The sequence below is a fragment of the Triticum dicoccoides genome, chromosome 2B, assembly GCF_002162155.2.
Source record: "Triticum dicoccoides isolate Atlit2015 ecotype Zavitan chromosome 2B, WEW_v2.0, whole genome shotgun sequence".
Lineage (NCBI taxonomy): Eukaryota > Viridiplantae > Streptophyta > Magnoliopsida > Poales > Poaceae > Triticum > Triticum dicoccoides.
In genome coordinates this window covers 748,780,131-748,793,453 of record NC_041383.1, presented here as the reverse complement: position 1 = coordinate 748,793,453, position 13,323 = coordinate 748,780,131, and the positions used below count along the sequence as shown (strand labels likewise).

Here is a 13,323-nt window from a genome sequence, read left to right as displayed (position 1 = left end):
CAAGGGCCGGCCGGCCTCCCCCCTTGCTCCTTTATATACGGGGGCAAGGGGGCACCCTACAACAACACAAGTTGATCTTCAAGATCGTTCCTTAGCCGTGTGCGGTGCCCCCCTCCACCATATTCCACCTCGGTCATATCGTCGTGGAGTTTAGGCGAAGCCTTGCGCCGGTAGAACATCATCATCGTCACCACGCCGTCGTGCTGACGGAACTCATCCCCGACACTTTGCTAGATCAGAGTCCGGGGATTGTCATCGAGCTGAACGTGTGCTGAACTCGGAGGTGTCGTACTTTCGGTACTTGGATCGGTCGGATCGTGAAGACGTACGACTACATCAACCACGTTGTCATAACGCTTCCGCTTACGGTCTACGAGGGTACATGAACAATACTCTCCCCTCTCGTTGCTATGCATCACCATGATCTTGCGTGTGCGTAGGAATTTTTTTGAAATTACTACGTTCCCCAACAACCTCCAGCTGCTCACTTGACAAAGGTGAATCTTGACCCTCGCTCGAGGTCGTCGACGTGTCCACCTTCATATGATCCACTGACAAACTCAGACATAGCTCCCTAAGCTCGGGCATGACCTGTAGTACCGGAGCCACAAGCACGACAATGGACTCGCCCTTAGTGGAAGACAACATAGGATCGGAGGTAGGCATCGAGGATGAATTGTCTCCAACACGAGGGGAGAAGGAGCCATATAACTCCACCCCGCTATCCTCCGCGGAGCAAACACCAGCCGCACAAGGAGAGTGCGGCGTCAGAGAGGTCTGCAACATAGCCGGCGCAAGGGAGAGTCTACTCAGAGCAGCCTCCGCTCGCTCTAAAAAGCTCCCAACACGCGCCAGACAACCTTGCAGCAACTTAGTCTGATCAGCCAAAGCGGACTGCAACATCAGCTCCGACAAGGTTGGTGAGCCAATGGTACCAGAGAAGACAGACGCCCAAGACCCATGATGAAGCGCCTTGGATGGGAGTGCGGATCTCGACGGACCCTCACATGAAGCAAGAGCAGGACGATGCACGACGTCGAGCTGCGACACGAGCGGCACATCATTGCATGGCAGTGAGCTTAGAGGACGCCATGGGTTGCAACATCCACGCGCACGATGACCATTCTCCAAACAACGGGAGCACCGCAATAGCTCTTTGCAAACAGCCGCGCGATGACCATGAGCGAAGCATCTGTAACATCTACCGCGAAGCCAAGTGGGGATGGAACGAGGAGCCATTGTCGAGGAAGGCGACGAAGTCGGACGACGCTGGCCGCGCCTCGGTAGCACCTCCTGCCAACCCTCATTTGTCTCTGCATCATGCCCCACGCACATCCCTCCAGAGTCGAGGGCCTTGGTGGCAGCCGGCGGTGTCTGGGAAGCCAACTCCTCTTCGTCATCTTCATCGTCATCGTCGTCAGCAGCGGAGGCCCACAACACCGCCCGTGGTGGCAGCGTCACGACCAATTCCTCTTCACAGCCCACGTCGTCCCCATTGACAGAGGCAACAGGGGCCGGCAGCAACACATCCGAGGCGGCATCGGCAAGGACAGGGGAGCCAGGCGTCGGGGCCGAAGCAGAAACAGTGGCACGCTGAGCGAAACGTGGCCGACTGCTGCTGTTGCGTTACCGTCGAGCTGCCGACGTGCGCCTGTGTAGCAGTTCAGACGTTTTTAATTGAAAAGGCTAGCTTCGACAGAGCCCTCCGCTCCCGCTTCGTCTCCATCAGTGCTCATATTCAACTCGCCCCCGACAGCGCCCGCCGACGCGTCCCCGGCCGACTTAGACATGGGGCGGCATGTGTCCTGGGCTTTCCTTGGTGACAAGGATGTTGACGATGAGGAAGAGGAGGAGTTGGCCCCATTGACGCCATCGGCTGCCAAAAGCTCTGTCCCAGCAGCTCAGCATGCTGATCAGTGTGTGATGCCTGAGAGGGAGGCGACTGGAGGATGGCAAGATGTGCTGCCTCGGCGTGGCTGGTGCCGTCTGGAGTCACCAACTCCGGCATTACCCCCTCGTCCCATTCCGGATTGGCTCTTTGGTAGGTGTTGCAGATGTCTTGCTCCTGGTCATCGAGCCGCTGATTGCATAGATCCCTTGAGGTGTTGTCGCTGTTTGGAGAACGGCCACTGGGCGCGTGGGTGTCGCAATGCTTGGCGTCCATTCAGCTCACTTGCATGCCTTCCCATGCCGCCACGGTCTCGCCTCGACACCGAGCATTACCGAGCTCCAACTCCTTGTGATGGTCCGATGGTATCCCAACTCCTCTCCAAGGTGCTTCACCGCAGGTCCTGGGCATCAGTCATTTCCGCTCACGCTGAGTCGGCAACCCCATCTGATGTGCTGCTCCAGTCCACTCTAGCTGCCCAGGCTGAACTCCTGGTGCGCTTTGGGAGCTTTCTGGAGCGAGCGGAGGCTGCTCTGGGAAAGCTCTCTCTTGTGCCGGCTGTGTTGCAATCCGCTCCTGCACCACATCCTCCTAGTGAGGTTGATGTTGGTGGCTCAGTGGAGAACGGAGTTGGGGAGCTCTATGGTTGTTTCTCCCCTAGAGCTATGGACAACTCATCATCGCCGTCTACCTTGCCCACTGTGATGTCTACCGTTGAGGGCGGGACCATTCCCGTGGTTGTGCCTCCGGTGCTGCAGGTGATGCCCGAGCTTCAAGTGTTATGTGCGAGCTCTGATTCGCCTCTATCAGTGGAGCATATGATGGTGGACACGCAAGCAACCACGTGTGAGGGACATGATTCAATCTTGACATGTGAGTATGAGTGAGGTGAACTCGGCTGCGAGCTCTGATTCGCCTCTATCAGTGGAGCATATGATGGTGGACACGCAAGCAACCACGTGTGAGGGACATGATTCAATCTTGACATGTGAGTATGAGTCAGGTGAACTCGGCTGCGCACTCACATGTGGCTTCTGCACCCATTCCACCCCCGCCGACGGATAATTCCAATGCTCTCTTTGCAAAAGAGCTTTGTGACTTGCTCGCTAGCGTGGAGACTGTTAGCCCTGGAACTGAAATGGCGATTGCTTGCCTCCTGACGGGAACGACATTCAAGGGCAAATACAAGAAGGCGAGTGATTGCCCTCGGTCGGGTATAGTGAAGGAGAAGCCACCAAGGTGCAAAGGCAAAAAGAGTGGCGCCGCGCCCGTAGCTGCTTAATGGATGATTCCCGGTCCCTCGGCTCATCCCCATGGTTTGGGTCGTCATATGTGATTTCGGCGTGGTCCATTATCTTTTGTTGGGATGTTCTTGTTGGGTTCAAAATTGTGGTGTACAAGTGTGAGGAGTTATTGCGTGTTAGGAGGGTTTGGCAGGTTGCACGAGTGCTTGTGGGGTCATGATTGATGAGTAACCCAATTATGGTCTGATTGTATCGGTATCGGTTTTAGCCCGGTTTTCCGTACATTAACCGGGCAATTCTCTTTTTCTTAATTAATCGATGAGGCAATTCTTTTGCCTCCGTTTCGAAAAAAAAAGTGCATAGAGAAAAACAGAAACAGGCATCGCGCGCCTATGTTGCCGGTTCAGACATTGAACTGAAAAAGGCACAAGTGCGTGCATGTTGAACAAACAAAACATGGAAGGCAAGGCACACTGATTTTTCTACAGTGCCAGCCGTGATGAGGCTATGCAGACCTCATCACAAGGCACACTGATTTTTCTACAGTGCCAGCCGTGATGAGGCTATGCAGCGGCGCTCGGCAAGCGTAGAAGTGTGCATTACAAAAGATAAAAATCACAATGCGCAAACTGCATGTCTGAACATGCTAGCAGAACCAATTTTAGATGAAGCTTACCACCAAGAATTATACGGAACCTAGTTTTACTGAATGTTGATTAGTGCCCGATTATGGCCCGTACCGCCGTACGGCAGTTCTGCTGTCTGTCAGACGAGCCTCCTCCACTCGGAGATGGTCGCCACAGGAACATACGGCACGCTTAGCACCACCTCTACCTTCCGTTGACTGCAATGGTGTGTTCTGAACACTCTGCTAATTTTGGGAGACCCGAGGCAATTGACTTTGATTATTATTCATATAAAGTGCGAAAGTTCAGTTATAGAAGCTCCAGTAGCAGTACATGTATGTTGTCCCGTTGGAACATGTAGTAGCAGTAGTAGTGCTCTGTAGTTATGCGAAAGTCTCAACCGTGGAGATTCATTCTCAAAATCGTCATACTGCTTCTCTTTTTCACACTGCATGATTATCGTGATACATATCTAGTTTTTGTATGTGTAAATGCACGGGTTCAACTTGGGTTGCTAGATGATACTGTACAAAAGAGTAGTTGCAGTTTTATGTATCCAGTACAGTAAACACACGTACATGCACCAAGATAAAGTCCATGTATCTTGTCTCTGTGTACTCAATTATTTTTAGAAGTTTTTAAAAATATTGCATGAGTTTTAAACCGTGGGCGCACCGGTAGCACAAAAGCCTCAGGTGCACTACGTCCTCGATGAGCCTGTGCTCACCTCTGGGTTACCGATAAATAGATGTTATAATTCAGAGTTCCAAATTGGCACCCAATCTAATAAAAGCAAATGTAACACTTCACCATGCAAGTAAAATCATCTTGGAATTTCAGACGACTCTATGAACTCTTTTTCCAAGCTGTACAGTCTAGTTTCTTCTCCGCCTTTACTTTCCTTGTATGGCTGATCATTTATAGCATTTCGGTTCACTCTTGTGATATGAGAACTAAGATTGACTCTTGAGTTCTGAACATCTTCAAGTACTGTCTCCACTTGTCTCATTGTAGGCCTTTCTTAACCTTTTAAACTTAAGCATGCTTCTGCGAGTCTTGCAACCACCTCAGCATCTTCAGCCCCTCCCTCCTCAACAATTTGTGCATCTAGAATATCTGAGAATCGACTGTCTCTTATATGTGATACAAAATGTGATGCTAGGCTTGTCCCTTCTGATGAATGAGAAGAAAAAACTGGTGTCACCCTTGTCAGTAGCTCTGCTAGGATGACACCAAAGCTGTAAACATCGCTTTTCTCCGTGAGTCGACTAGTGTAGTAGTATTCAGGATCAAGGTAACCATAGGTTCCTTGGACAGCTGTAAGTATTCCTGTCTCATCTATTGCAATAGACCTTGAAGCTCCAAAATCTGATACTTTTGATGTTAAGGTATCGGTAAGTAGTATATTTGCACATTTGATATCTCTGTGGTATACTGATATTGAAGCAGCAGAGTGTAGATATGCAATGGCCCTTGCAGTTTCCAGTGCAATCCTCAACCTATCTTTCCATGATAATGGGTTCTCACTTTGGCCATGGAGATGAAATGAAAGAGCTCCATTTGATATGAATTCGTAAACAAGTAGAGGAACTTCTGTCTCAAGGCAACAACCAAAAAGCTTCACCACATTCCTATGGTTTGTCTGTGAAAGTATGACCACCTCGTTGATGAACTGGTCGATTTCCCTTTGTACAATAATTTTGGCCTTCTTGATGGCCACAATACATTGATCAGATAAGATGCCTTTGTACACCGTGCCATGGCCACCGCCACCAAGGATGCGATTATGGTCAAATTTGTTGGTCGCTTGCTCCAGTTCTTCCAAGCTAAAAATCCTTGTTCTTTCGGCTATATCGTTGTTTGAAGAGATTAACTGTTGTAGAAGCAATCCATGATTTTTCTTGAAGAATTTTTGTCTCAACTTTTTGGCTCTTCGTTGCTTGAGTTTATTAGTGATTTTGGTAGCATCCATAAGTGAAAACAGTAACCCAAAACCAGCAGTTACTGCAATTGCGGTAATTAAACCTGCAGAGAATGGCAGTGAGGTTTGATAGTACATAATATGCCACACACACATTTAAATTTTGAATTGAAAGTTTGAAACTGCTCAACAATACCACATCATTTTTTTTTTTGGAATATTTATCAGAGCAAACATATTGGAAGTAACAAAAATATATTTCAGGAGTGATCACATGGTTTACTAGTTTAAGAAGCACATAACAGTCATTATTTCATTTGTTTATTTGTTGTTGTAGTAAAAAGAAGGTGTGATTAGGGATGCGTTTAGCAAACTGGTTGTAATCAAGTTATCATGGGTGTCGTTGGTAAGGCAAGCACAATGAATATTTAATTAGCGGGGGTGTACAACCCCCTTATGGCAAAGGTCATCATACACCGACAAGATTAACACGTCGATATTTTTTGGATATGTTTGTCGCCTTAAAGAAGCGCAACTAGTCCTATGTTAGGAAGGTCTCGAGAGAGGTTTGGTCACAGGCCCAGGTCGGACGGATTCGGCTTGCCTGCTCCCTCCCCATGCTCCCATCCGTACTCCCACTTCATCTTACGGCTGTCCTTTTCCCTTTTTCCTTTCTAATCTAATCATCTCCCCCCTGATTTTAGGAGAGTGAGGCCGGGTCTTATTCTGTTCCAATCAAATTAAGCCACGTATGTGGGAGCATGGATGGGCACACGCGCGGAGAGCAGGCAAGTCTCGTCCAGGTCGGACAGGCTCCTCGGTGCCCTTTCCAAGATTCTCTTCCTTAACATCAGTATGTGTGAACGAGATTCCACGGACATGAGCTCCCACGGCAAGGCTCGGTGCGAGCGATGCGACCACATAGGGCCCACAAATCCAAGGGGCCCCAATTTTGGGCCATATATATTTCTCGTTAGGCTATTTCGTTTCTTTGCACTCTTTTGGGCCTGCCGGCCTGGTCTGATCGCCCGAGCTTCTTCCCGATCGATCGGTCGCACCGAGCCTCTCCCAAACTCCCTGCAGGTCAGCAAAATCACGCCACACGATTGGTTTCTAGCCTTCCTAGGTACGGCGGCTTGATTGAATCTGCTTGGTGGTGGCGCAACCGCAAGGAGCAGGATGGCAGGGCAGATGACATAATTAATTTAACAAATTCAAACGGAAACAAGCGGCGGCAAGGGCCAACGTGGCCAAGAAAAGCAGCAGGGGTTCGGCGGTCGAGCGCATAGGCTTAGGCCAGATCGATTTGGAGATTTAATTTTAGGCATCACAGATCAGTCCATGTCCATCAGGTGCGCCCAAGCAAACCAGATTTATTTATGTCATTTTTTCAGTTCAATAATTGAATGGCTGGTGAATATAGTGTACATGACTACATGTGCATCAATTCTTGAGTTAATTAACAAATTGCTAAATGTTTACCGCTCCATGGATGGATTCTTTAGGGAAGATAGTTGGTGTATTAGATCTATTTCATAATATTGTACGAACTAACATTTAAAGTTAATATAACTTAACTAAGAATATGCTTTAGCTGTATTGATTTTTCAATTATAAGAATTTTTAGATTGTGGGGCATCATTTGCATTTTGCACCGGAGCCCCGAATTTCTGGAGACGGCCCTGCGGCGAGGCTTGAAGCTCTCTAGTGCCCTCCCCTTGAGTTTATGTCCATGGGAGTTTATGTAGGCTAGGGGTACTTGAGAAATTATCAACACTGCCCTTGAAATGGTAGGTGGGGAGGACAAAAAAGATAACCTTTGGTTCATAGGTCCATGGTGGACAAACGGAGAGAGAGGAAGGGAGGGACAGAGAGGAGGCAAGTCCATAACCCTACAGTGGACCAATCCCTCTCGTACCTTTGCCATGGTGGGCTTGAATCTTTACTTGGGCTTCTTTGCTCTCCTTTATCCATTTAACTTTGCATTCTTATATTTTTTTATTTGTTGTCTTCTTAATCATGACAAGGGATTGGCTTGTGTTCACTTGGTTGTTCCTTGATAATCAACTTAGTGTGTGCCTTCTCGGGCTAAGTAGGAAGCCGGCGTGTTATTGATTATTCCTACAACATTGTTATTTATTTATATTTATTCCACTTTCTCTTTCTTTTTGAATGGTCAACCAACTGATGATTTCAATGTTCAAGTAGTAGGAAAACTGATTTTAAAATCAAAAGATGCAATAGAAGTATTTCTGCAGCCGTTCTACTGGTATACTATATCACAAATTAACAGCTACTCCTCCGTTCAAAATTAATTGAAGATTTATGTTTGTCCGAAGTCAAACTTAAGTTTGACCATGCATACGCAAACGTGTACTGAGATCTACAACATAAAAATATCGGTGCATTTTTCTATAGACTTGGTCAACTTAAACAAGTTTGACTTAAGACGAGCTAAAACTTAAATTAATTTGGATCTGAGAAACTCCTTATACCAAGCAAATGAGTTGTATTTGTATTCCCTCCGTTTTTATTTAGTTCGCATATTAGTTTTGGTCAAAGTCAGGCTTTACAAACTTTGACCAAATTTATAAACAAAAATATTAAGATATACAATAACAAATCAACAATATTAGATTTATTATTGAATGTACTTTCACATCGTATAGATTTATTATGATAAATCTCTATATTGTTTTCTATAAATTTGGTCAAACTTTACGAAGTTTGACTTCAGTCGACTCTAATATGCAGAGTAAATAAAAACGGAGGGAGTACCTGGGAGGCTGATGATACGTTTCTTTGTTGCACATCGGTATGTCCCCGGCATATTAATGCAGGTCCCATGCACGCATGGATAAACTGGCCATTGGCACTCATCGATATCTAGAAGGGAGAGGAAAATGGAGTAAATAAAAAAGAAAAGCTCAAAACCAGGGTGACGTTGTGAAAAAAATGTGCTGATGTTTATCAAGTAAGTTTCAAGTGCAGTTGAAGCCTCAATAAGATTAAAACAAAGGCTATAATTCATGGTACACTAGAAAATCAATAAAATAAAAGGGAGGAGAAAAAGAAATACTCCCTCCAGGAAGCAATAATGGAACCACTTTACTAAACGCGTCACTTATTTTGGAACGGAGGGAGTAGTATTTAAAAGAACTCAGGTATCGGTCATCAACTGCCAGTTGAATTCAAAGTTGATTCTAAGATACTACTCCATCCGTTCAGAATTACTCGTCCAAAAAATGAATGTATTTAGATGTATTTTAGTTGTAGATACATCCATTTTTATCTATTTTTATGACAAGTAATTCCAAACGGAAGAAGCACTATAAGAAAGCAATGGAACCCTGTCCGTCGATATCGACGTGACTAACGGCCTGATCGGAAGCCCTCCAACTCCGCTCTGTGCCAACATTGCACGTAGAGCCAAGCTGAATGACTCAATTTGGCGGAGCCAGCTCTGAGAAGTAGTGTTTGGCCGTAGTGTATTTCCGAGAAGTTGGAGAAGCTGGCAATTTCCTGCGCCCCAGAATCCTCAGAAATGCGGAGTTGGCAAAAATTGCCCCCCACTGCCACCGATAAATGGAAAATGAACGGCTCGGTAGGATTTAGACTAAATTACGATGGAATGCCACCCTCTCCCTCATGTTGTTCCTCTCGTCATCCTGCGTTACCCACTTACCCTAGCGCAGCCGGCGCCACCACCCACCCCCACGCGCGCTCAACCAAGGCCACCCAGTGTCCGCTGAGCCGCCACCTAAATGATACCCAGCCACCGCGCCGTGTGCTCCTCTCTTCCCAGAGCGAGCTTGGCAAGCATAGCCAACCCCGCACAGTCACCCCGGTTCGCCCACCGTCCCAACTGGAGCACGCCAACGACATAAGGGGCCTAGTCGCTGCCATGGCACAGCTGGTGGCAACGCGGGGACTACGGTGCCTCGCTGCCTGGCAACCATTGGCCGCCCCCACTGCGTGCTGCAGGAACTGTAGGTAGGAATCGCCGCTGCATGCTACAGGGTATGTAGGGAGGTGAAGGGAGAACTACCAGCCACCGGATGAGGCGACACGAAGGAATATCGTCCACCCATAGTTTCCCTTTGAATTGGGCGAGGCGCCGAGGCCTAACCTCTCCTATCCTCTCTACAACTAGGCATAAGGCCTCTCTCTAGGCAGGCCAGCCAGCCTGTTAGGCCTTGTACAATAGGAGGTGCTTAGAAAAATAAACCGGAATTTTCTGAAGTACCGGTGCCTATTTCTACAGAAGAGACCCTTAGTTAAGCGTCTATCCTGTATAAATAAGCACCGGTGCTTAAGAAAAGCTTGGTTTATTTCTCTAAGCACCTTCCATTGTACAAGGCCTTAGCACAAAGGATCGGCTCGATTTGTGCTAACCGGACGGGTGGAACTCCTCAACAGAAGCCGGTGCACGGCACACGGCGCTGGATTTGAGGGTTTCGTCAAGATGTTTGACTAGAGCAGCATAGATCAAGTTACACATGGCGTAACCCTAAAAAGAAGTTACACATGGAGTACATTTGCAGAGATGATTGCGTATTAACGACGTCACGCCCTTTGCCACATGGGGCCTTTTTTTATTAGTGTCTGTTTTTAGAGGTGTTGGTGATATCGTGCCGAAGAGGCAAGAGCACAAGGGAGGCGGCGCAACGGACCCCTACCTTCGGCAAGGAAGCAGCACGGTAGCTCCCCCCTCCCCCGCCCCACACCCATAGTGGCAACAAAAACCAAAAGCCATCAGTGCTGCCTCATTTCACACATGCGTCGACCACAAAGGCAACTAACCATGCCCCTTGCATAGTACCAGTGCGGACACGTGAGACACAAAGAGCCACACAGACATGCAACGCATACATGCAAGTGGGACTAACAACCCCTACATAACCAGATCACTCACTTACAGTCAGGTCCTAAGTGGTGCCCCAGCCTAAATGCATCACAGGGCTTCCTTTCTACTCCCTCCGTTCCAAAATAGATGACCCAACTTTGTAGTAATTTTGTACTAAAGTTGATACAAAGTGCTAGCTAGAAACCAGGTGTGCTAATTCGTGGAGACTATCAGGGGCCTTGTGGCCAGCAGACTGGCATCCACACTTGTGCCATCGGCCAGGATCATCTCATCGGCCGTGAGGTTTAAGCCCCGGGTTGAAGAATGAAGCACCCTTGCTGGAAGCCGAAAGGTAGGAGATGGGTATGCTGCCACTACCAGAGCTGCTAATGGGGCCACTATAAGCCGAAGCATCAGCCCTGCAACTGCAATAACTATGCTTTTCTGGACGGAGTGTACTATATCTTTGGCACAAGGAAAACATAGCTAGTCATTGCCCATTTTACTTATTCTTGTTTAATGGAAGGAAGGTGGCATGGTTAACCAGTGAAGATGTGAAAATCTAGTTGCCTAACTTGTCTATGCCTATAGGCTATAGTAATAATTAATAATCCGGGAGGGTCCGTTGTTTCAAAGAAAATAGGCTATAGTGATGTTTGTGGACTGCAGGCATCGGTCACTTGGTCGTACCGTGCCGCTATAGTGATGTTTGTGGACTGCAGACATCAGTTCGGTCACTTGGTCGTACCGCGTGCCATCCTGGGCATAATCAGTGGCCTGACAATCTTGTGTTTTATTTGGAAACTCATGTCCAACTTGTCTATGCCTATAGTGACCTTCTCGGACTGGAGGCATCGGTCGATCGCTGTGTTGGTCTATTGGTCGTACCGTGCCATCCCGGGCAAGGAGATGGCCACGAACTGCTTCGGTGGTTCAAGTCCAACCAGGCAATCAGAGTTTCTATGACCAGAGGAAAAGGAGACCTGATTGCTGCTCAGCCTCGCCCTATCTAAACGGTATCAATAGTTTCGGTACCCACCCAGCTTACCGCATGGACTCGATTAATAGCACAAGGCCCACTAATCTTCGATCCCTTTCGAAATTTGTAAGATGGACTGAACTGCCGTATGTGAAACTATTGTGTTGCAAATCTCTTGAACAGCGTAGGTGCAAAAAATAAACTAGAAGGGGGAGAACAAAGGAGAGTCGGCACTCGGCAGAGTGGTGTTACCTTGGCATCCGTGAATGATGTAAGGGTTGCCTTCGTATCCATCCGAGCAGTTGCACCTTACTTTGTTCACTGCACCGTTGATGTTGGCAGCGAAGCTGTTCAAGCTCATGCATCTCCAACCTGATACAGAATGGGGATCCAACACGACCAAGTCACGGTCGCTTTTCACATCCAGCCACCATTCCAGCACGGTGGGTACCCTGGTCACCTTGGGACTGCTCCGACGAGATCGATACGAGCTTCCGAAATCACCGAAAGTGCTATTCTGCATGGCGCCTACGTTAATCCCGGTGAACCACTCGCGATCGACTATGAACGCGGCCCCGGACAAAAGGCGTGAACTAACGGGTCTGCCTTTGCCGGCGTACGCGGCTTCAGTCTGGTTCAAATCCTTGAGCTGCACCCCATACGCGGGCAAACCCTGCGAGATGGTCGTCCGGCAGCAGCCGACGCCTGAGCACGAGGTGTCCCCGGGTGGCGGATAATCTGTGTCACACAGAGCGGCGCATGCGCTGACGTACACGGAACCCCGGTCACTGCCTGCAGCGAGGTAGCCGATGAAGTTGCATCCGATGGCCACGAAGACGTTATGCTCGGTCGACACCGTTAGGCCGCCAGACCACGAGCCGTCGTAGCCAATATAGGGCTTCCCAGACCCAACGCTCCTGTTTGGTTTAAGCGCTTGGTATGGCACGTTCCTGTAGTCCCACTCGCCGTTCACGATCTTGCTCTGGACACGTACCGTGCCGCCCACCAGTGAGATGGCGTCCACTTCCACGTCGTCGCGCAGGAACAGCTTCGGCTGATGGCCCGTCTCGTTGCAGGTGAGGTTGAAGCCCTTGTGAAAGCAGCCTTGCCGGAAGCCAAAAGGGTAGGGGACGGTAACGCTGCCACAGGCCTCCGGGCAGCCAGGCAAGGCTAACGGGGCAGCGGCGACTGTTGCCACGAGGAGCTCAAGGGCCATCAGTGCTATTAATATCGACATGAGGTGATTTGCTTGTGGCTGTGGGGAAGGAACGGAGGGAAGGAGAAGGGTCATCTTCTCCTGCAACTTGAGCATGCTGTAAGGAATTAGCTAGCCGTAGGCTTGGTGATACTCGTACTGGTAATTAACCTCCTCTTATATAGAAGAAACAACCTCACTGGTTTGCCTTTGGTCTTCTCAGTTGACTTCAACGCCAGCTAGCTACACGGATATAGACTAATCAATATAAGCATGTTGCATGTCTAGTAGCTGAGTTAGAACAATCCTCATGCTACAGATAATTCTTTGGTAAGGAAAAGTCTATGCCGTAGTAAGAAAGGTAGGGGAAACGAGTGTGGCATAATCAGTGATGTGACAAGCTTCTGTTTTGTGTGGAAATCAAACTCGTGTCCAACTCGGCTACTGTTGGTCAGTGGTCACACCGTGCCATACGGGTTCGGTGGATGGGGTTTGTTCGGCAGGTTGAAGCCCTCGTGGAAGCAGCCTTGCCCAATTTCGTAGACACAGAAGGAAGCAAATTACCTCAATCCTGCCCGGCCCCGCCATCGACCCCCGATCGGCCGGAACTCACTTGAGCATTTC

At 48.5% G+C, this 13,323-nt stretch overlaps 1 protein-coding gene across 1 annotated transcript; it reads right to left on the bottom strand.

Annotated features, from left to right (window-relative positions):
• Positions 1–4,492: 4,492 nt before the first annotated feature.
• LOC119368581 (wall-associated receptor kinase-like 8) lies at positions 4,493–12,894 on the bottom strand. The gene is made up of 3 exons (XM_037633801.1): positions 11,757–12,894; positions 8,458–8,565; positions 4,493–5,783 (listed from the first exon to the last, which is right to left on the bottom strand). The coding sequence occupies exons 1-3, from the start codon at positions 12,814–12,816 to the stop codon at positions 4,780–4,782; spliced, it is 2,172 nt and encodes a 723-aa protein (XP_037489698.1). The 5' UTR covers positions 12,817–12,894; the 3' UTR covers positions 4,493–4,779.
• Between the last annotated feature and the right edge of the window lie 429 nt (positions 12,895–13,323).

Coding starts and splice junctions, on each gene's coding strand:
- LOC119368581 (XM_037633801.1), bottom strand. CDS start 12,816: ATGCTCAAGTTGCAGGAGAAGATGACCCTTCTCCTTCCCTCCGTTCCT. Junction 8,566..11,756: donor CATCATTCACGGATGCCAAG/GTAACACCACTC, acceptor TCTCCCTTCTAG/ATATCGATGAGTGCCAATGG. Junction 5,784..8,457: donor ACGTATCATCAGCCTCCCAG/GTACTCCCTCCG, acceptor CATTCTCTGCAG/GTTTAATTACCGCAATTGCA.